Raw genomic sequence first — 24,389 nt, forward strand, 5'->3', positions numbered from 1 at the left:
GTGTGGATCAGTGTGTATAATTCGCTACCGTGTAAGTAAAAGGGGAATAGATATTCATATTTTCTGAATATACAAAAAAAACCCTCTAGAATATTATATAAGTAATTAATAGCAGTAATTACCCACTGGAGATAAAACAGTGTCTTATACAGAGTTAGTCTCAATAAATGAAAGCTATAGTTACTCCCCTCATCAGTGTCATCATGAACACATATCCTGAAAATATGTACCCAGAAGACATTCAAGCTAGATCCATATTGAGGTAAACAGCCAATCTCAATTATTCAAAGGCTAGCTATCTAGTTGTTGATCCAAACCCTTCGTTTCCTCTTCAAAAGTAAGTAGCTTTTGGCCATTTTACTGTAGGCTACTACTTTCACCAGAGAGTGAGCTGAGGAAACAATACCAAACATAGTCATTTTATTCAATATTAAGCAACAGTTTTTAACAGACAGCTTTAGGAGCTGAAAGGGTCCATGAAAATCCTACAGTGCAACCTTCAGTTATACATGAAGAAACTAAGGTCCAGAGAATTCTCCAAATTAGGAACAAGAGTCCAAAGATTTGGGGTCTGCCCCAAAATGAAACACTTTCCATTTTATTTATAAGATGGGGGGAAATAAGCTTAATTGAAATCTACTATCCTTGCTAAACTCCCTCCTCAGCCTACCCTTTATGACAGGTTACTAAGTTTGCTGAGATGAAATCCCATAAGCAATTCTATTAAATAGAGCTCAGGTCATCCAGAGAATTCAACAACTCAGCCCCGAGGTTTCCAGGACTAAGCACTGAATGAACATTTACAATAAAATCTGTAAAGTTTGCTTACACTGGAGATTGTCAGAGGCATGTTGAAATCCTTGCCACCTTGCAGCCGGAAACCCCAAGGCGCCGGGCCAACCAAGGACACACTGTAGTTGCTCATGGTTCTAATGGCTCAAAGTCCAATTTCCAAAAAATGAAAGGATCTGGGGAAAAAAATTAGATGGTTAACACAAAAGCTTACCTATTACATATTTAACTGTATTGAATACAAACCCAACTAAACTATGTTCAGTATTTTGTTTGGTGGGGAAGAGGGCATATGCAGAATAAGTCCATATTAAGTTCCCACTTCTATAGCAAAGAAATGAAGCTATGAGCTAGTAAAGAATCTATAAACTCATGCCAATTTCTGTAGTCTAAAAATTCCATATCAAGAGTGTTACTTCTAGGAGTTCCAGCTGTGGCACAGTGGGTTAAGAATCCAACTAGAGCAGCTTGGGTCACTGAGGAGGTGTGGGTTCAATGCCCAGCTGGCACAGTGGGTTAAAAGATCCAGCACTGACACAGTTGCGGCATAGATCGTAGCTGTGGCTCGGATTCAGTCCCTGACCCAGGAACTTCCATGTGCCATGGGTGCAGCCATAAAATTAAAAAAAAAAAAAAAAAAAAAAAGTATATTTCTAGACACTTGATCAGTTTTACAACTTGCGACAATTTGTGGCTTCCTGCATACCAACTTTAAATCAAAGTACCTTATAACACTTGGTTTTGTATTTTAAAAAGAACAAAATTTTATTTCGGGTTTAATTCAAAATGATTTTCCCCATTCTCTTTTGCCTGCAGTTGGCAAGAGTCCTTCAGTTTCACTTACTTAATTTCAAAGTTATTCTAACATAGAAAAGAAATGCAAATTGGTAAACTCTCATTTATGCTTTCCAAACACTAAATTCTTTAAAGTAAGTTGCTTTTTAATGCACAAAACTATTCTCTCCAATCATAAACTACAACTTGTATATCCTCTTACGGGGGCGTAGTATTTTCCTTATTTAAAGTAATTATTTACTTTTTCTTCAGACAGGTGATGGGCAATACTCTAGCACAGTGATATTTCAGTCAGAACCTACTTTTTGGCTTATGCACACACCTCCAGGAAAAGCAGAGCAGTTACCAGACAGTGAATAAGGCTGACTAGACCTGGTAGGAATATGGGGTTAATCTTAATGCATGAAAGGGAATTAGAGCTTTAGAAAAGAACCACCACTTCAGTGCTGGAGGTGCACTCATAATGACTCTCGTGGTAGTAATTTTATATAATAAAAAACTAAAGAAAAAAAGCGTGACGAAGTTTGATATTGGTTGTTAGGATGGTCATGTGTGAGTGGAAGAACTGGAAGGAATGGAGATTTTCTAAAATGTAATACTAAGAAACCAAATATTTCCCTCTTTAAAAATATCAATAATGCACCAGATGTGTAATAATTTTAAAACATTTTTAAAAAGCTGTTTAAGACACTCGTCCTTGGGAAATCTTTGCTGTTCAACTAAATTATCACCTGATATTACCCGTCTTAAAATATTATTCTACTTTTTAACCCATTCAAAATTACTATTCCATCACCCCAAACTAACAGTGGCAGATGGAGATACTTGAACTACTGGGTATATTAAAGGCAAGCAGATTCCATCTTCTCATATGGGGAAATGAGTCAAAACTTTCCAGTCTACCAGAGTTCCTGATGTGGCACAGTGGAAACGAGAATCTGACTAGTATCCATGAGAATGCAGGTTCAACCCCTGGCCCTGCTCAGTGGGTTGGGGATCCAGCATTGCTGTGACCTGTGGTGTAGGTTGCAGATGTGGCTCGAATCCCACGTTGCTGTGGCTGTGGTGTGGGCTGGCAGCTGCGGCTCTGATTTGACCCCTTGCCTGGGAACCTAAAAAACAAAACAAACAAACAAATGCTTTCAAGTCTAGCTCTTAAAAAAAAAAAAATCAGTGAAAATCCTCACTGCATCTACCCAGAAAGAAAACGGGCTTTTCCACTAGCATACTACCAGGCGGTAATACGTTACATCAGTACTGACGTAACAGGCACTAAAAAGGCGAAAAGGCCAAACCAGAGGTCAGACTATTAGATGTATGTGAAAAATGAGCAGTAAGGCCGTCATAAGGGGCAACAAATAATGTAATTGCTTTCTTGCTGTAATAAAAGAGTTTCAGAGAACTTCTAGAGAAAGACTATTTTAATAATGGCTCACAACACAAATTAAAAGTGCATAAAGCCGACAGATATTTCACAGGCAGCCTGCCTCTCCTTCTTTTTTAATCTTTAACCTTCGTCAGGAGAAGAATGTGAAAGTCAGGCTCAACTTCCTCTGATCTCATTGTTCCCTACAAGAAAATGTATTTAATTCATATATTAACCCATGTACCTGCAACTTCCCCTTACTTGGAGTTTCCTTCCTGATTTCCCTCATTTGTTATTAAAATTTCTAGCACTGGCCAGGTCACGGCCACACTACAGGAACCCGTGTCAGTTCATTCCTAGTCCATGTCATTTCCTTTCCAGTATTCTCCCTTTGCTAGCTCCACCTGCCTTAAAATATTCTGATCCCTTAAGCAACGGTAACATTATTGGCCTTTTCCAGGTGTCTCTCCTCTGGTTATTAATGCCCAAAGTCTGCCTAAAATACCAAGCAGGCAGGAAATAGCAAGCAGCCTCTCCGCTTTCAAACATGTAGAAAATGTTGGAACTTCTGTATGGTGCTGGATTTCCTTTAGGGAAAGTCCGAACGATGTCTTCACTCAAGTACTTGGGAAGGAAGCTTGGTATTTCCCACACTTCTATCTAAGCTTCTTTGGTGGGTGGGAAGAGGGAAAGGAAAACTCCTGATGAATTGCTGGGAGTGACAAGAAGAGTCTGCAATTAAAGCAGTATCTTGAGATTCTTTTTCCGCAGACTCAGAGACTGCGGAGATAGAGTGAAAGAACTAAAGCCACAGGCACTGGATGAAAGCAGGCGACGAGACAGTTTGCCAGCGGAGAGGTTCACGCCTAGCCCTGTTTGCCAAATAAGGTTCCCGAGCGGGTTGTTTCCGAGGCCAGGCGGGTTGCGATGTCCTCGTGGTCAGGAAGGCGGACTTGGGATAGGATCTGGCGATCACACCCTAGACCTGCCCTGCCCAGCGCAGCCACGAATTTTCTTTCCAAGCTCTGCCCTGTCCATACGCCCTTCCTTTTTCCACTTATTGTCAAACGAACCGAAGGCACAGCCTTTAAAAAGCCCCAACAAGTACGCAAGTACTAATAAATCCGGCGTTCACGGCAGATTTGTTTTTTTAAAAAAGCTTTTATTTCTGGACGCACGGAAGTTTCCCCCTAACAGGTTACACAATCCTAAATATGCGGGGGAAACACACGCTTCTCGGCGTGAGAGCAAATAAAAAAAAATGCACACGCCATTCCCGTTTAGCCCCGCTTCCCACCCACACCGCCCGGAGATTCGCACAGGACGATTGTGCCCCGGGACGCCTAGGTGGGTGCCCGGCGGCGCCCCGCAGCCGGATCGCAGGTCGGTGCGGGGGTGCCCGGGGAGCCCCTCCGCGCTCGCGCTCGCCACGCCGGGCGCCCGGGTCCCGCGTCCCTGCCTCCGCCGCGCTCGTGCCGGCCCTCCCGGGCTCCAGTGCCCGTCCTCTGGCCTGGCGCCCACTCCCGCGCCGCCTTTTCCAGGGCGCTTCTCCTCCCAAGCCGTTGGGCGTCCAGCGAACACCTGAGAAACCTCCCAGCGCTCAGCGCGCCTCTCCTCTCCCCTAGCTGAGCGTCCACCCAAGCGCTCGGCGCACGGCCACCCCTTCTTTCCCTCCTTCCTACCGGGGATCGCAGACGTACATCCCCGGCGGACGGCAACTCACCTCGGGGCCGCAGCGGCTCTGCCTCCGCCTCAGACGAGAGCTGACAAGTGACTCCGTTGCGTGCGCCTTCCCCGCCGCCCGCGGGAACTTCCGCCTCCTGGCTCCTCCCACCCGCCCCGCCCCCGAGCCAGGACACGCCCCCTCGGCTCCCGGCCACGCCCTCGGGCCGGGCCGGGCTGCGCCGCGCTGGGAGCAGGCTGCTTGCGGCGGCGCCCAGCTCGCGGGCTTGCTGGGGCGAGCTGAAGCCGTCGCGGAAAAACAATTGCACTACCTAGTTTCGGTGGGAGTAGTCTTAGGGGATTTTTGTCCGCCCCGCCTGAATGTTTTGTACTGGAAGCATTTCTCTCTCCAGAAACTGAATTGGCAAGCAGTTGCTTTGGCTAAAAATAGGAGAGGGCTTTTGATAAATCCCTATCAGTATGCAAGTTCCGCGGCTACTGCCTGGTTTTTTTTTGAGAGAGCTTTGTGTGCCCTAAGAAGTGAAGACCCTGAAGTTTACTGAGCAGGAAGGTGAAAATCAGTCACTTTAATATTAGAAGTTAGGTCCTCTGATCAAACCAGAAGATCGAGATACAGAGCAGCTGCCCAAAGTGGTTCAACCACTATAACCTCAACTTACTTTTCTAAGTCCAGCTCAGTGGTTCAGTTTCCAGTTTGTAGAAGATTGTTTGATTTAGCTCAAGGAATTTATTCACAAGTAAATTTGAATAGTGGCCATATGGAAAGTAACTTTTTGGCTTCTTCAAAACTGTGAATTGCCTTATAAAACGTGAAAAAGACAATTCTTAACCAAGTGACATGTAAAGCACGGATCACGAGGTCCATGAATACACTAGAAGGACAAACGAAATTCTAGAGAAGATGCAGTCCAAAACGGTAGCCGCTAGTGAACATTTGAAACATGGCTACTGTGACTGAGACCCTGAATTGTTTGTTTTACACAAGTTTGCTTTAAATTAAAAACTGAAGCAGGGTAACATGCTTATGTTAAACACAAATTATTTGGGTAGGACTACATTTGACTTAATCATTGAAAATTTAGTGCCCAAATTGAGCTGTAATGAAAGTGTAAAAATGCACACTGGATTTTGAAGACTTGGTATAAAAAAATACAATGTAAAATACATCAATAATTTTAAACTGATTGCATGTTGAAAGGATAAGAATTTTTTAGTGTTTGGTTAAACATATAATTAAAATTAGTTTTGCCTGTTTTTTGAATATGACACTAAGACGTTTTAAATTACCTATGTCGACAGGCATGATGTTTTCATTGGACGGTGCTAGTCCATAGTTTTCATCACATTCTCCAGAAGACTGTTGGAAGGAAGGTTAAATATGTGTTAAAATATGTTGTCATATTTGACTTTTCACTCCCCAAATAAATAAATAATTAAATAAATAATAACAACAGCTTCCATTTATAAATGGACAATGTGCTACACAGTGTAGGGATCCTTACGGTAACTTTGGGAGACAAATCTCATCCCATCCATAGTCAACAAAATTGAGGTTGCAAGAGATTACAGCTTGTGACAGTTGCATAGGGCAATGGCCAGAATTACCCTCTAAGAGTCCCATGTCTGCTTCTCCTCTCTTTGCTGCTGACACGATTTCATTTGAGCCTGAATCAACTCAGATTGATTAAAGATATCAAGAAGTGGAATTCTCCAGTGGCTCAACAGCTTAAGGATCCTGGGGTTGTCAGTGTTGTGGTACAGGTTCTGTCCCTGGCCCCAGAACTTTCACATACCACAGGCGTGGCCCAATAAATAAATAAATACATCAGAAACTGCAGGCAGTGTATGGAGGTCTCACTGGAGGTTGGGCATCTTCAGGTAACGAAGAAGAGTTGAGAATGAGAGGAGTGTTGCTTACCGATACAAATGCAGATACAAATGCAGCGTTGGCCTACAGATGTCAGCCTGCCTCTGAATCTGCCTTCTCCTCACACAGTTTAAAGTCTGGGGTGTAGGGAAAATGAATTAAATTCAAGGATCCGCAGATTGATATTTATCCAAGTGTCCTCCAAAGAACCAACAGCACCACAATGGCGTAGGCAGCTTGTTAAAACTGCAATATCCTGGGCCCCACCTAGACTGGCATCCTTTCAGGGGGCCTCCAAGAGCCCACCTTTTAAACAAGTAGCCCCTTCATGTAATCATTCAAGCATAATGCTTAAAAGTCATTTCAGGAGTTCCTGGGGAGTTCCGGTCATGGCTCGGCGGAAACGAATCTGACTAGCACCCATGAGGAAGCAGGTTTGATTCCTGGCCTCTCTTAATAGGTTGAGGATCCTGCATGGCTGTGAACTGTAGTGTAGGTTGTAGATGAGGCTTGCATCTGGTATGGCCGTGGCTGTGGTGTAGGCTGCAGCTCTGATTTGACCCCTAGCCTGTGAACCTCCATATGATGCGGGTGGGGCCCTAAAAAGCAAAAAATAAAATAAAATAATAAAAAAAATTTTTAAAAAGTCACTTTAGGAGTTCCTGTTGTGGCTCAGTGGGTTAAGAATCTGACACAGTATCCATGAGGATACGAGTTCAATCCCTGGCCTTGCTCAGTGGGTTAAGGATCTGGCATTGCTGCAAGCTGTAGCATAGATCACAGATGCAGCTCATATCCCTCGAGGCTGTGGCTGTGGCATAAGCCAGCAGCTGCAGCTCCAATTCAGTTGCTAGCCTGGGAACTTCCACAAGCAGCAGGTGCAGCCTGAAAAAAAAAAAGCCACTTTCCTAGGTGTTCCTGCTATGATACAGCAGGTTAAGGATCTGGCAGATCTGGTGTTGCAGTAACTGTGGCACAGGTTGAAGCTGCAGGTCAGATTCAATCCCTGGCCTGGGAACTTCCATATGCCATGTGCACAGCCATGAAAATAATAGTAATAATTTTTAAAAGCCACTTCCCCAGGAATATTTCCATATTCTCCAATTTACTGTGTGTGCGCTGTTCTCTGATGAGAACATGCATCGCAGTAGCCAGAGCTTATCTCAGTTTCTTAAAGAAAATGATAAATAAACTTTTGAGGTTATCACCAGGAGTAGGACACACACACACACATACATGTATAAAGCACTGCACAGCATGCTTAGCCCTAAGTAGATGTTAAATAAATAGTAGCCATATGAAACTTTCCTAATTAATTTATTTATGTATCACAAAAAACAAATAGAGAACTTTATTATGCATGTATTATATTCTTTTTTCAAATTTTATTTTTTATTTTTTTAAATTACTCAGTGAGTTTGATTACATTTATAGTGGTACAATGATCACCAGAACCCAATTTTGTAGCATTTCCATCCCAAACCTTCAGCGCATCCCCCCCAACCCCCCAATATGCTCTTGACTTATGTGTATTATCTTATTTAATTCTTACAACCATATAAAGTAGGTATTTTTTCAAAGGAAAAACAGAAACTTAGAGATTAAGGCATTTAACCAAGGGCACACCACTAATTAGGGACAGAAGTAGAGCAGAGGGTCTAAACCCCAAAACTGTGTGCTTCTCATCTCAGTAAATTCAATAAGCCATCCAACTTGAGGACCAGAGAAAAGAGATGGAAAGTTATAGCAACTAATGCTTAGAGGTGCAATTAAATTATTTTTTAATTTCCATAATTAGAGAATTATAGAAATTAAATAAATACTGAATTCTATATGAGAAAACAAAACTCTTGAACCACTTCGAATAGAGCACATGCTTTAACTAGCTTTAGAATGAATTGACATTGAACCATTCTGACTCCCCTTCTCTGTCTCCCTCATGACTAACATTTATGAAATGGTTGGCCATGGTTTGAAGGGCAGTCTGTGACTACAGACTTGCAGGAAGATAAGCAAACTATTGGGAAATCAGACCGACGTCCTTAACCTCGTTAACTCTATGGGCTAAGCAATGAGGCATTTGCCACAAAGAAAACCACTTTAACAGTGTCAAAACCACTGTGCAAAAAGCTAGAGTAGAAACAAAATAATAAAGTAGATCAAAAGACTAACTGATTTAGCAGGAAGAGTTTTTTTAAGAATATTCCATCTAAATGCAATATATACCTACATGTGTAAAGGTTTGCTCTAACATTTTATTATCCAATGTATGACTCAGCATCCTCTTGCAGTACTTCAAAATCACAGAAACTTTAAATTACCAGATGGCATAGCTGTGATGAGTTTTTATAGTTGTACCCAATAAACTATCAAGTGGCAGTCTTTAAAAAGTTCCAATATTACTTTAAGTCAATTTATCTCTTAAGTCCTCATCCCGAAAGGTAAATAAACCACTCATAGGTATGACTATTTAATGTTTAAAATCTGGAATGGAGAAGACTTAACTATTCTAATACCTAAAGGAACATTTGGTAATCTAGGGAGAAAGGCACACTGTCATTCTAAAGCTTACTACGGAATCCTGGGAGAAGAGCCAAAACTAAGGCAGGCACAGAGAGTGGAAAGAAATAAATGGATGAGAAAGACTCTAAGAACAGATCCATGAAGCTTAGGTAAGTGCATAAATGTGTGACTGAGGAAGATGTTGAAAAAATTTAAACTTTTTCAAACTAGTTTCAGAGTTTCTAGTCTGAGCATCAATAACTAACGGATGCTGAAAGTGGCACGTTCTGAAGGGGCTATGCATTTCACTGGCAATTTCTAATAAGCCACAAAAGCCAGCTGGTAAGTGAAGGGTATCAATAAGGGTTGATAGAAGGGCACTAAAAAAGGAACGGGGAAGCTCTAAGTTTGAGACTTCAGAAGAAGAGGAATAGTCCTCCTGATAAGATCCAGGTTTAGCCGGTCTGATGTTTTGCTCAGATAAAGTTAGGTCACTGAGGCATTTGGTGGGTGGGTTGTTGAAAAGATAGCGAACACTGAATTTTGGAGATGAGATAGAAATAAAACATCTAAGTCAATTATTGAAAAAGCTTGATGTATGAAGAGAAACATTATTTGAAGAAAGTCAAGACAGTAAGAAATGGGCCTGGGGCACAACTGCCCAATTAGTTGGTAATGCCAAGATATTATCTCCCCAGCCTGAGAGATGAGATAGGCTGCAAAGAAACCTTATTCATTTTCCTGTTTCCAAGTTTATTTTCTGGTAAAAAGAGTTAAAAGGAAAAGTGTTAGGGAGTTCCCATCATGGCACAGCGGTTAACGAATCCAAGTAGGGACCATGAGGTTGCGGGTTCGATCCCTGGCCTTGCTCAGTGGGTGAAGGATCTGGCATTGATGTGAGCTGTGGTGTAGGTCACAGACTCGGCTCGGATCCCAAGTTGCTGTGGCTCTGGTGTAGGCTGGTGGCTATAGCTCCGATTCAACCCCTAGCCTGGGAACCTCCATTATGCCGGGGGAACGACCCTAGAAAAGGCAAAAAGACAAAAAAAAAAAAAAAAAAAAAAAAAAAAAAAAAAAAAAGAAATGTATTAGGAAACCAAAATGAGATAAATTTAAAAATTGGTGTTTCCATCGTGGTTCACCGGAAGCGAATCTGACTAGTATCCATGAGAACGCAGGTTTGATCCCTGGTCTGGTTCAGTGGGTTAAGGATCTGGTGTTGCCTGAGCTGTGGTGTAGGTCACAGATGTGGCTCAGATCTGATCTGATCTGGCGTTGCTGTGGCTGTGACATAGGCTGGCAGCTGCAGCTCTGATTCAACCCCTAGCCTGGAAACTATATGCCTCGGGTGCGGCCCTAAAAAAAAAACAATAAATAAATAAATAAATAAAAACCGTCAGTTTTCCATGTGCTCATTATAATGTCTTGCATATTTGTACTAAATGAGTTAAGGAAAATGTGAAGAAAGAAGATTTAACATGCTCACTGTGAGAGTGCTCACTTAGAAAGATCTTACTGAAGTTCCCACAGCGATGCAATGGGATCAGCCTTGTCTTTGGAGCTCAGGGATGTGGATTCAATCCCCACCTGGCACAGTGGGTTAAGGATCCAGGGTTCCCTGGCCCAGGAACGCCACATACTGTGGGGGTGGCCACAAGAGAAAAGAGAAAGAAAGAAAGAGAGAGAGAGAGAGAGAAAGAAAGAAAAGGAAAGAAAGATCTTAGAAAACGTATTAAGTCATTTTGCCAGAGGTCACTGTGCTCACACCTCTATACAGAATCCCTTTGTTAAATTATTTTCATTTGAATACATCTGAGGATACCATCCTTTTCCTCTCGGGTCCCTGACTGAGGTGTTATTGGTGATTCTTTTCATAGTCACCACCTTGGATAAATCATTAAAATGCTATGTATCCCTATTTATTGAGCACTTGCAATGTCTCATATTGCGCTGATATAAGTGATTTTATTTTATTTTATTTATTTTTTTATCTTTTTTGCCTTTTTCTAGGGCCGCTCCTGTGGCACATGGAGGTTTCCAGGCTAGGGGTCCAATCGGACCTGTTGCTACTGGCCTATGCCAGAGCCACAGCAATGTGGGATTCGAGCTGCATCTGTGACCTACACCACAGCTCATGGCAACGCCAGATCGTTAACCCACTGAGCAAGGGCAGGGATCGAACCCACAACCTCATGGTTCCTAGTCGGATTCGTTAACCACTGCGCCACGACGGGAACTCTTGATATAAGTGATTTTATAAGTGATTTTAAAAGCAAACTCAGGAGTTCCCTTTGTGGCTCAGTGGTAATAAACCTGACTAGTAACCCTAAGGACTTGGGTTCCATCCCTGGCCTCGCTCAGTGGGTTAAGGATCCGGCATTACTCTGAGCTGTGGTATAGGCCGGCAGCTACAGCTCCTGATTCTACCCCTCACCTGGGAACTTCCATATACTACAAGTACAGCCATAAAAAGATAGAAAAAAAAATTGGGAGGAAAATATTAGATACCTTGCTTTGGGGATTTTTTTAAATTGATGAGGTTTTAAATTAGGCATTTTCATTTTTTTTAGAGGCATTCCTATTAAAGGGTTATGTTATGACCAACTATCACTTAGAATATGGAAATAAATATTTTCTTTGTATATTGTCAACTTTTTAACCAGTAAAAGAGCTAGTAATAGTTGTGATTATTCTGAGTTACAAATAAATAAAATACTTAAGTCAAGACCTTGTCTATGTATATAATTAAGTATATATAGTGGTCATCATGGGAGATGGGATTATGAGGCTGTTAGTTTTTTTCCTTAATAATTTTCTAAATTTCAGATTTTTAGAGAATATTTAATACATCTAGAATGAGAATGAAGCAGCACATATTTGTTTTTTAAAAGACTATGACTTGACTAAATCCATCATAATGATATAAACTTAGATTAGCCCCAAATTAATTTTAATTTAATTCATTTTTAAGTCTCAATTTCTTTAAGTATGGTTTTGTCCCAAACCGCTGATATAATCTCTACTGATCCATTAGGTAATTTTTCACATTGTCTGGGTTTAGAATTTCTCATGCTTTTCCATGTATCTCTCCATCAGTGGTGGAACTATGAGGACATAACTATTAACAGGACTAGTGTACAAATAAGGTCATTTCAGCAAGTGGTATTTTAGATTGGAGAGATCTTTGGGGAAATCTAATCATAACAAGCTTTATTTACAGTAAAATCTCTCCACCCAAAAGACAGTACCTCCACTAAGTATTTTTGAAATCCGTTTACATACTCTGGGAAAAGCAAAGAAACTAATATTTTCCTTGGAAGGTATCCACATGTGTAGTCATAGTGGAATGCTTTAAAGCATGTCATTCCTAGCCAAAATGTAAGGGATGCTGTACTAAGAATGATGAGTCAATTCATCAAATCTAATTAAAGCATAGAACAATTTTTAAGATAAGGAATGATATGAAAGAATAAATATGGATCAATAACATAAACCAGAACTATGCTTAATTCCACTGAACATATCCAATTTACACATCACGTCAAATTCTTTGTGTGTAATATGTACATTTCGATTGGCATTTAATTTCCTAAAACTAATTCTGGGAAATTCCTCAAAGGCATTTTCTGCCACCTGTTCAAAGGTTAACTGATGAAGAAAGTAAACAAGACTATTTTTTGTACATCTATGAGATATGAAACTGGAATCTTTGAATATTTTCATAATCTGATTATTTCACATGATAACATATTTTTAAACTACATTTTAGCCAAAGTTTGATGCCTGCTTCTTCTCAGGATTTAAAAGCTTTAACAGGAGTTTCCATCGTGGAGCTGAGGAAACGAATCCAACTAGGAACCATGAAATTGCAGGTTGGATCACTGGCCTCGCTCAGTGGGTTAAGAATCTGGTGGAGCCATGAGCTGTGGTTTAGGCTGCAGATGCGGCTTGGATCCTATGTTGCTGTGGTTGTGCTGTAGGCTGGCAGCTGTAGCTCCTGTTAGACCCCTAACCTGGGAAATTTCCTATGCTGTGAGTTTGGCCCTAAAAAACAAACAAACAAACAAATAAATAAAAGCTTTAACAAAATAACTGCAGTTTTGCTATACACCAATAATAAATCCATCCATTTTTACTTAAATATTATTACTTTAGACATTACATCTCACATTTTAAAATTGATGGAAAGAGTCTAGATAGAATTGCTATCAATGGCTGCCTCTGGGTAGTGAAAGTTGGTGTAATTTTATTTTACTCCTATTTGCTTTTTTTACTTTTCAAATTTTCTCTGAAAATATTTTACTTTTAAATAAACTAAAAATGAAGAGTGGCATATTTGTATCTATTAAAACACATAACATTGTTACATACATATATATTGTTATATACATTGGCATATACACTTAAATATCTTTGGCATACATTAAAATTATGAATAATAACTATCACTTATTGAACACTAACAACTAGATACTCTTTTGAATCCTTTACATATATTGATTTATTTCATTTTCATAGCAACCGTAGGAGCTAGATACTATTATTTTCAGATAAGGAAAAGAAAGTACGGAGTTAATATAACTTACAGTTGTATAGCTAGGCAGGGCTAGATTTTGAGCCTAAACAGTTTGACTCTAGAGCACATGTACTTAGCTAAACTAAGTGGGTATGTTTACAGAGTACATTGTAGAACTTTGTATCTCTGAAATTTCTTTTTCAACAAGTCTGATTCAGCCCAATGGGGGTCTAATTCATGCTGTAAACAATGATTTTTTTTTTCTTTTTACTTCCACATCCATGGCATATGGAAGTTCCCAGACTAGGGGTCTGATTCCCAGGCTAGGAATCAGAGCTGGAGCTGCAGCTGCTGGCCTACACCATAGCCACTGCAACGCCAGATCCAAGCCTCATCAGCCACCTACACCAGAGCTCAAGGCAATGCCAGATCCTTTAACCCACTAACTGAGGCCAGGGATCAAACCCACATCCTCATGGATACCAGTGAGGTTCTTAACCCACTGGGCCACAACAAGAACTCCAGCAATGATTTTTATGTCTTTGCATAAGTAAGTATTAGTTGAATAAGCTACAAAAAGATCAAACAAGCTACATAGGGAGAGGGAGTGGGAAGGACTGGGAGTTTGGGGTTAGTAGATGGAAACTATTTCATTTGGAGTGGATAACCAATGAGATCCTGCTGTATAGCACAGGAAACTATATCTAATCACTTGTGATGGAACATGATGGAGGATAATGTGAGAAAAAGAAAGTGTAGAGATACATGTATGACTGGGTCACTTTGCTGTACAGAAGAAAGTGACAGAATGATGTGAATCATCTATAAAAAATTTAAAAAAACAAAGCTACATAAAATGTTACAAGAAAATTTTGATAATTTTTTTAAACAAACACATTCAACACACCATATTATTAAAGTAGAATGGCAAAAAGTACCATGAAAAACAGGAAAAACAAATACCACAGTGAGACAAATGAGGTACCTTCTCTAAATTAACATCCATTGAATATCTCATTTAATGAAATTTATTGGGCTGATAAGTCTTTCTATGTAGGATTTAATCTTCAGGGGGAAAAAACAGGGCATCTCTAGCTTTCTATCTGGTCGGGTTCCTTGAAAACTTGCAGCCATGTTGTTATATTAAATATAATTTTATATTACTTAGAAAGTATATTATTTATACTATGTATTAATTGCATATTTTAAATTTTATGTTGAATTGATACAATATTATATAGTATAATATTTGAATTGTACATATAGTAATTAAATTAGTGTCATCATTTTGGTAACTTACCATCTGAAACACTTGACAAGAGCATATATAAACTTTGAGCAAGACATACTTTTGGTGTACAAGGAGAATTTCTAGTTATTTTATTTCTAATTTTTAAAATTTTTTATTGAAGTGTAGTTGAGGGGGTGGGGGGATGCGCTGGGGTTGTGGGATGGAAATCCTGTAAAATTGGATTGTGATGATCATTGTACAACTATAAATGTAATAAATTCATTGAGTAATAAAAAAAATATAGTTGACTTACAATGTTCTGTCAATTTCTGCTCTAGAGCAAAGTGACCCAGTTATACATATATATATAATATATATATGCATTATTTTTCTCATATAATTTTCTATCATTGTCACAAGCGACTGGATATAGTTCCCTGTGCTGTACAGCAGAAACTCATTGTTTATCCATTCTAGATGTAATAGTTTGCATCTACTAACCCCAAACTCCCAGTCCATCACAACACCTCCCACTCTGCCTTGACAACCTCAAGTCTGTTCTCCATGTCTGTAAGTCTGTTACTATTCTGTAGATAGATTCATTTGTGACATATTTTAGATTCCACATATAAGTGATATATGGTATTTGTCTTTCTGACTTCTTCACTTAATACAAGAATCTGTAGTTGCATCCATGTTGCTGCAAATGCCATCATTTTGTTCTTTCTTGTGGCGAAGTAGTATTTCATTCTGTGTATGTACCACATCTTCTTAATCCCCTCATCTGTCAGGGACATTTAGCTTGTTTCAATATCTTGGCTATTGTGAATAGCACTGCAGTGAGCATAGGGGTGCCTGTATTTTTTTTGAATGAAAGTTTCATCCAGATATACAGGAGTGGGATTGCCGGATCATATGGTAGTTCTATACGGAGTTTTCTGAGGAGCCTCCATACTGTTTTCCATAGCGGTTGTATTAATTTACAGTCTCACCAGCAGTGTATGAGAGTTTCCTTTTCTCCATACCCTCTTCCGCATTTGTTATTTGTAGATTTATTAATCATGGCCATTCTGACCAGTGTGAGGTGGCACCTCATTGTAGTTTTGATTTGCATTTCTCTATAATTAGTGGTGTTGAGCATTTTTTCATGTGCCTGTTGGCCATCCATATGTATTCCTTTGGGAAATGTCTATTTCGGTCTTCTCCCCATTTGCTGATTGGATTGCTTGTTTTTTCTGTTGAGTTGTATGAGTTGTTTGTATATTTGGGGGATTAAGCCCTTGTCAGTTGCACCTTTTGCAACTATTTTCTCCCATCCTCCTATTCTATAGGTTGTCTTTTCTTTTCTTTTTTTTTTTTATGGTTTCCTCTGCTGTGCAAAAGCTTGTAAGTTTGATTAGGTCCCGTTAGTTTATTTTCATTTTTATTTCTATTGCCATGGGAGACTGACCTAAGAAAACATTTGTATGGTTGATTTCAGAGAATGTTTTGCCTATGTCTCTTCTAGGAACTTAATGGTGTCATGTCTTATGTTTAAGTCTTTAAGCCATTTAGTTTATTTTTGCACATGGTGTGATGGTGTTTTCTAGTTTCTTTAATTTACATGCAGCTGTCCCATCATCACTTGCTGAAGAGACTGTGTTTTTCCCATTATATATTCTTACCTACTATGTCAAAAATTAATTGACCATAGTGTCTGGGTTTATTTCTGGACCCTCTATTCTGTTCCATTGGTCTGTAAGTCTGTTTTGTAGCAGTACCACACTGTCTTGATCACTGTAGCTTTGTAATACTGTCTGAAGTCTGAGAGAATTATGCCTTCTCCTTGGTTTTTATTTTTATCTCAAGATTACTTTTGGCAAGTCTGGGTCTCTTATAGTTCCATATAAATTTGGGGGTTGTTTGTTCTAGTCCTCTGAAAAGTGTCATGGGCAACTTCTAGTTATTTTAAAAGAAAGCAGAAACACCCCTAGGAAAATCAAAATCCTATCTGTTGCACAGATATGTCAATATGATCAACAGGGGCAAACAAGTATCTACCCCTCCTAGAAAAGAAATGAGTTGGTTCATTACAACTTGAGCCAAAGTATCAACTGTTACACATAGATCCAAATATAGTGCCTCCTGGCAAAGAAACAGCATACAGCATGGGGCAGAGCCTGTAGACACCCGATAGCATTGCCTGGGTAACTTGAGCTCAAGTTTTGCTTGTTGTGAAGACAAATACACTGAAAATCCAGGCAGTGAACAAATCACCTTCCCTCAATTTTAGAAAGTTCTTTAAAAATGAATTTTAAATCTCCTGATCTATCTTTTTATTTGTTTTTGTTTTACTTTTTATTGTGAAATTTTCAGACACAAAATAGAACGAATAATATATGAAACTCCCCATGTATCCATTACCTAGCCTCAGCCATTACCACCAGTAATATAAATTTAAAGTTTTATACATAGTTTTAAACAAAAATAAGTTTTACACATGATAAGATTTCACAAACTATTTTCCGTGTTCAGTGAAGGAATGTGGGTTTTAGTTCATCCACGTTGCATTTAGAGAGTTGGTTAAAAAAAAAAGAATAGAAAAGAGAAGAAGAGAAAGCAGTTGGTAGGGTTTTTTTTTTTTTTTTTTTTTTTTTGTCAGATTGGAATTCTCAGGGAAGGTAAATCTTTGTGAGGTCTCCATCATTGAAAACTGAGTATGTCCAGAAATGCACTTTGATTAGTCCAGCTATGGAATGGACAGACTTTCAGGGACACATCCATGCTAAGAGTGAAGTTCACTAGAAGCTCATGAAAAACCCAAAAGTTCCATTTATTAATTTACAATAAAAGATACTTGTGAAGCAATCTGGAAGGTTCAGGTCATTTCGCTTCCGGCAAAGTTTAATTAAAAAGTAAAATTTAGGTTGGAGGTTTGCTCGACCAGAACAGAAGCCAGTAAAATACGGTGGACGCAGTTAAGGAGACCCTCACCCTACTGGGGTAACCAGATGGACTTTTCCCTTTTTGAGGACTGCTTTAACAGGCCAGGCTGGGAGAGCATTAACAAGGGCTTACTTTCAAACTTTTCCTGGTTAAATTTCCTAATTTCCATTTATTCCCACTACTAAAACACTTTGCTATGAAGATATCCAATTTCTAAGCTTGTAGTGTACCTAACACTTAATTTGTTGTCATTTTTTTTAAAGTTTTAAAGCATAGTTGATTTTCAATATCATGATAATGTCTGCTGAACAACAAAGTGATTCAGTAATACATAAACATATATCCATTCTTGTTCCGATTCTCTTCCCATACAGGTTATCATACACTATTGAGTAGAGAGTTCCCTTTGCTACACAGCAGGTTCCCTTTGACCTTCCATTCCATATACAATAGCATGCATATGCCAAGCAGCATTTTAAATTAATGTCTTCCATTTGAAGGGAAACTCCTAGGCCCCTTGCTGACGTTTGGGAAGCAATCTGCATAGAAACTATTGACTCCGGGTATGCTATCTACTATCCCTCAGGTCATTTAGACTTGAATACTAGCAAAACACAAATACAGATTTTTCCTGTTTTTCCAGCTTTCAGAGAAAGGACTTTGGCTTTTTTCTGGGATTGTTGAAGGAGGACTAGCCTACAATCCAATCTCCATAGGAGAGCCTCCCAAAGAACCATTGTTCTCACTTAGATTTTCAACTTGAACATGCACAAAATATTTTTTTCATCTTTTGTGAACTTACTGAGTCTATTAATATTTGTTTCTGTATAGGATTAATCAAACATACCCTTTGTTTCTCCTTTGTGCATGCTCACGCTACCAATTTATTATCACTATGTTGGCTTTTCCTTACTAAAGGGTTGAGAATTGAAACCATTTCAACAGCTCTCAGATAATAGAATTACAATTTCTGTTTCATTAACTCTCTTTCTCTCACAGAATAACAAGAGTCACTAATCAACAGAGCCAGGAGTATTGGACTTCTTTCCTTTGTTCTAAGTGGCTTCCTTTCTAACCCAATCCTGACCAATCCATAAGAATTTGACTAGATCAAATATCTGCCCCCTGACATAAATTCTTAAAAATCATTTCCACCCCAAAGAATAATCCTGGGTTGGACCTGTACCCTTAAGGGCACTGCAACCTTGAGAACTGTCAACAGGGTGTTCCCACTGTGATGCAGTGGGTTCAGGATCCAGTGTTGCTATAGCTGCGTCATAGGTCACAGCTGTGGCTCTTATTTGATCCCTGGCCTGGGAACTTCCATAGGCCATAGGTGCAGCCCCTCCACCCCCCAAAAATGGTCAACACATTCTGATTCTGATATTTTTAAAGAGCAGCTTCCTTCTCTGCTAATCTGCTCCAAGATGGTTGGCTAGTAGACCATGCAGTAACAAATGGTGGGGATGCTGAGGAATTTCCTGAGCCATAGCATTCGCAGTAACATCTCTGGAATATTGACGTGTGGTTATCTTATATGCAAATACAATGTTGGTGGTAAATACTTTCACCAAAACTATTTCACTTCTTAGTTTTGAAGTAAAAAAAAAAAAAAAAAAAAAAAAAAAAAAAAAAATTCCCTGGTGAGTTCCACGAAATCTACAGCAATCTATTCTTTTTTTCCCCCCTTCTGATTTATTCACCTGTGTTAATTTTCTTACCCATATAATTACAACCACTACTTGGACTGGACTGACAAACAATTTCTTTGAAGAGTCCACTTGCAAAATGACAGTATCAGAGCATAAATACATTTAGCTCAGAGTGACCTACATATTGAGCATAAATACAGTGTTTGCTCTTCATATTTTTGCTCTTCATATTTTTTCCCTTAAAAAACTTGTAAATGCCACCATGTAAGTGGTAGGATACCACTCTGCAAGTGGAACCTTGCAAATAGTACTGGGCAACATGAGCAATGACCTTTAGATGTTATGTGTTTGACAAACTTGCTACTGTATTAGGCAGTTGCAACAACCGATTATAATTTTTAAGATTTTTATTGACATTCATTTTTGCTTCAGTGGGTTTTAATTGATGATTGTGGTTTTGTGGGATGAAGTAATAGAAAGGGGAAAGTAGAAGGAGAAGGGAAAAGAGTATAAGAGAGAAAGCAAAGAAAACAAGAGACAAGGAAACTGAAAGAGAAAATATGGATGGAAGAAAGCAAAAAGTTGCTTAAAAAGATGAGCTAGGAGTTCCCATCATGGTGCAGTGGTTAACGAATCCGACTGGGAACCATGAGGTTGCGGGTTCGGTCCCTGCCCTTGCTCAGTGGGTTAAGGATCTGGCGTTACCGTCAGCTGTGGTGTAGGTTGCAGAAGTGGCTTGGATCCCGCGTTGCTGTGGCTCTGGTGTAGGCCGGTGGCTACAGCTCCGATTCAACCCCTAGCCTGGGAACCTCCATATGCCCTGGGAATGGCCCAAGAAATAGCAGAAAGACAAAAAAAAAAAAAAAAAAAAAAAAAAAAAAGATGAGCTAGATGCAGAAGGAAAAATTCTGAGAGAATAGGAATAATTTGGTTGGTCCTCAGAGTAGTAAGATTATTTCTGGCAACAAGACCCCAAGCACCACTCAGAAGAAAAAGGCTCCCATGTAGCTCCAATGATAAATTCCCAATTCCCATCATGTCCTCTTTACACTTAACCTTTGCTCCTCTTCGTTATATGTTCCATTACTGTTACCAAAAGCTGTTGATCTTTTCTTCTCTCTCTCTTTACTTTTAATCTTAAGGTTACAAGACACCTGATCCTTTACTGTCATAATGCCAGAAAGGAGGGACAAACAGATGTTTAGGAGAAAGAAGAATGAGGTTTCAGGAACCTTCGACCCCAATCTGTACCATCATGTCATCTCTGAAGTTCAATGTCCCTCTGCTAAGCTTCTGAAATGCAGGGCTTTTGGAAGTAATATGCCCTTTTACAAAAAAAGAAGCTGCAGTTTAAATGCCTTGTCTGTGGCTCCCCAGTGAGCAAATAACAGTCAGAAATAGGACCCAGACTTCCTGACATCAGATTCAATGTTCTTTCCACTTCACGATGCCTAAAAATACAAACAAATAAAACACTCCCCAAAGCAAATAAAACCATATCCACTTCCAAATTTTATGTTGCATCTTAGAAGCCTGAGGTTTAGTAAGATTGATTTTTACAATTCTAGCTTTTTATCGTATTTTGACTTTTTTTTTTTTTTTTTTTTTTTTTTTTTTAGGGATGCACCTGCGACATATGTAAGTTCCCAGGCTAGGTGTCAAATCAGAGCTGCAGCTGCCGGTCTACACCACGGCCAGAGCCACAGCCACAGCAACGCAGGATCTGAGCTGCGTCTGTGACCTACACCACAGCTCACAGCAACACCACATCCTTAACCCACGAAGCAAGGCCAGGCATGGAACCCACATCCTCATGGATCTTAGCTGGGTTCATTACTGCTAAGCCACAACGGGAATTTCTCAATTCTAGCTTTTTAAATATACAATACTTAACTTTGTAACAAATTAATCCATTTGAATATATTTTACTAAATAAAATGTTCCTAATATTTGTATGGAGTCTAATCATCTAGTAATACCCCATAATAATGTTTTTAAGCTATAACAACCCTGAGGACATTTTCTTCTATCATTTTAAAATAAAAATGTCTTCAGCTGAAAAGAGATCTTTTTTGGTGGTTTGATGTATACATTTGAATGACTTCACTGTATTCCATCAGGGCCGCCCGTACAAATCTGTCCTTTGGACTCTAGATCTCATTTTATTTATTTATTTATTTATTTTTTATTTTTATTTTTTTTTTTTGTCTTTTGTCTTTTTGTTGTTGTTGTTGTTGCTATTTCTTGGGCCGCTCCCGCGGCATATGGAGATTCCCAGGCTAGGGGTTGAATCGGAGCTGTAGCCACCGGCCTACGCCAGAGCCACAGCAACGCGGGATCCGAGCCGCATCTGCAACCTACACCACAGCTCACGGTAACGCCGGATTGTTAACCCACCGAGCAAGGGCAGGGACCGAACCCGCAACCTCATGGTTCCTAGTCAGATTCATTAACCACTGCGCCACGACGGGAACTCCTAGATCTCATTTTAAATGTCACTTCCCTGGGGGGAGGCTCCGCGATGCCTCAGAGTAAGTTATCCATCCCCACCCCCTGCATTTATACTTCTATAGTACCTTACTTCCCCTCCACAGTCCTTGCTATGGGAGTAAACAATAATTTGAGTAATTACTGTCCAATGACACTGTTGCCTTCTAGACCATAAGTACCCCAAAGGCAAAATTGGTCTTGTTCACTAATATACCCCCAGCATCTACCACAATGATTGGCACATAGGAGATACTCAGTAAATATGTATTTATGAGACTGAAGCTCTGCCTACTACACTAAGGAGGCAATTAAGAAATATGTATTTAATAAGTGAATTTCTCTTGTAGGTTTCTCAAGTGTTTCTTAGTATAACCACATTCAGTGTTTGCTTATCCAGCTTAAAAGAATAACAAATAATAATGGCCCTCTTTGGTCTGTGGCTATTCTTTATAATGCACTAGGTTACGTGTTCTGTGTGCATATTCTCACAACAACCCCATGAGTAGCTACAATTTTATTTATTTTTTATTTTTATTTTTTGGTCTTTTTGTCTTTTTAGGGCCATACTGGCGGCATATGGAGGTTCCCAGGCTAGGGGTCCAGTTGGAGCTGTAGCTGCTGCCGGCCTATGCCACAGCACCAGCAACTCAGGATCCAGGCTGCATCTGCGAACTATACCACAGCTCACAGCAATGCTAGATCCTTAACCCACTGAGTGGAGCTAGGAATTGAACCCGCATCCTCATGGATGCTAGTCGGGTTCACTAACCATTGAGCCACAATGGGAACTCCATGTAGCAACAATTTTAAATCACACTTCTGATGAGGACTCAGAAGTTTAGAAAGATTAAGTACCTTGACCAAGGTTACCCAGCTAGAGGCTGAAGTTTGACTGATAGATGAATTTAGGAAATAAAATGCGAAGAAAACATTATGCTTTTTTTTTTTTCAAAGAGTAATCTCTCCTCCTACTCTTTTTTTTTTTTTTTTTCATTAACATTATACCAACACTGGGGAGACATGGGAAAGGGAAATGCCCACTTCCTCTAATAGTGATTCAGTGTCAGATTCTTCCACTTTGATTCCTGTTTTAACAGATCCCAATGGAAGTTCCCAGGCTAGGGACTGAATCTGAGCAGCAGCTGCCAGCCACAGCCACAGCAACACCAGATCTAAGGCACATCTGTGACCTACACCACAGCTCACAGCAACACCGGATCCTTAATCCACTGAGCAAGTCCAAGGATCAAACCCACACCCTCATGGATACTAGCTGGGTTCTGGTTTGTAACCTGCTGAGCCACGGTGGGAATTCCAACTTTGGCTTTTACGTCTATAAGTGTAAAAGATTCCAAATTTTCCATTCCCCATCCACATGTTACCTATATAACTGTTCAAAATGTTATATGAGAGAAGATGTAGTACATATATACAATGGAATACTACTTAGCCATACAAAAGAATGAAATAATACTATTTGTAGCACATAGATGGACCTAGAGATTATCATATTAAGTGAAGTAAGTTAAAAAGAGAAAAAATACCATATGCTATCACTAATATGTGGAATCTAGAGTATGACACAAATGAACTTAGTTATGAAACAGAAACAGACTCACAGACATAGAGAACAGACTTGTGGTTGCCAGGTAAGGGGGTGGAGGAGAATTGGATTGGGAGTTTGGCATTAACAGATGCAAACTATCAAATATAGGATAGGTAAACAACACGGTCCCACTGTATAGGGAACTACATTCAATATCCTGTTATAGGAGTTCCCGTTGTGGCACAGCAGAAACAAATCCAACTAGGAGCCATGAGGTTGCAGGCTGATTCCTGGCCTTGCTGAGTGGGTTAAGGATCTGGCATTGCCATGAGCTATGGTGTAGGTCACAGATGTGGCATCGATCCTGTTTTGCTGTGGCTTTGGTATAGGCCAGCATCTGTAGCTCCAATTCGACCGCTAGCCTGGGAAACTCCATATACCATGGGTATGGCACTAAAAGACAAAAAGAAAAAAAAAATCCTGTTAAAAACCATAATAGAAAAGAATATGAAAAAAATATATGTTTATGTGTATATAACTGAGTCACTTTTCTGTACACCAGAAACTAACACAACATTATAAATCAAATTTATAACAAAAAATAAATTTATATAACGGAAATTGGCACATTGTAAATCAACTATACTTAAACAAATTTTCACATAAATTTAAAAAAATAGTATCTGGGGAGTTCCTGTCTTGGCCCAGCAGTAACGATCCTGACTGGTATCCATGAGGATGGGGGTTCGGATCCCTGGCCTCACTCGGTGGGTTAAGGATCCGGTGTTGCTGTGAGCTGTGGTGTAGGTTACAGATGCAGCTCGGATCTGGCATTGATGTGGCTGTGGTGTGGGCCAGTGGCAGCAGCTCTGATTCTACCCCTAGCCTGGGAATTTCCATATGCCGTGGGTGTGGCCCTAAAAAAATAAAATGGTATCTGATGTGAAAGTCCCCAGATATGTAAGTGAAGGTGCTTCCAGATGATTCCAGCCCCCAGTCACCAAGTCTTCACCATTGAATCCCC

General features: G+C 39.7%; 1 protein-coding gene and 1 long non-coding RNA gene across 31 annotated transcripts in view; one reads left to right on the top strand and one right to left on the bottom strand.

Annotated features, from left to right (window-relative positions):
• The window catches only part of PDLIM5 (PDZ and LIM domain 5), a 216,586-nt gene extending 211,856 nt beyond the window's left edge, over positions 1 to 4,730 (bottom strand). For 21 of the 30 annotated variants that reach the window (XR_014813356.1, XR_014813357.1, XR_014813358.1 and 18 more), the window contains exons 1-2: positions 4,677 to 4,730; positions 830 to 968 (exon numbers count right to left, since the gene is read on the bottom strand). Coding sequence is in view for 27 of the 30 variants with exons in the window: in XM_021101756.2 (XP_020957415.2) it covers positions 830 to 925 (96 nt within the window). In the remaining 3 variants the exon portion in view is untranslated. Of the gene's footprint in view, positions 1 to 829; positions 969 to 4,635 lie in introns of all 30 variants that reach the window. The other 9 variants (XM_084973435.1, XM_084973425.1, XM_084973423.1 and 6 more) reach the window with 1 other exon arrangement.
• LOC146401056 (uncharacterized) overlaps positions 1 to 24,389 on the top strand; it is a 35,040-nt gene that overhangs the window by 2,865 nt on the left and 7,786 nt on the right. The gene's annotated exons all lie outside the window — the stretch shown is intronic.

This window comes from Sus scrofa, chromosome 8 (assembly GCF_054392235.1).
Source record: "Sus scrofa isolate SSC_HxYL_T2T_F1_AM1 chromosome 8, Sscrofa_HxYL_maternal_Yorkshire_Landrace_v2.0, whole genome shotgun sequence".
NCBI classification, from domain to species: Eukaryota; Metazoa; Chordata; class Mammalia; order Artiodactyla; family Suidae; genus Sus; species Sus scrofa.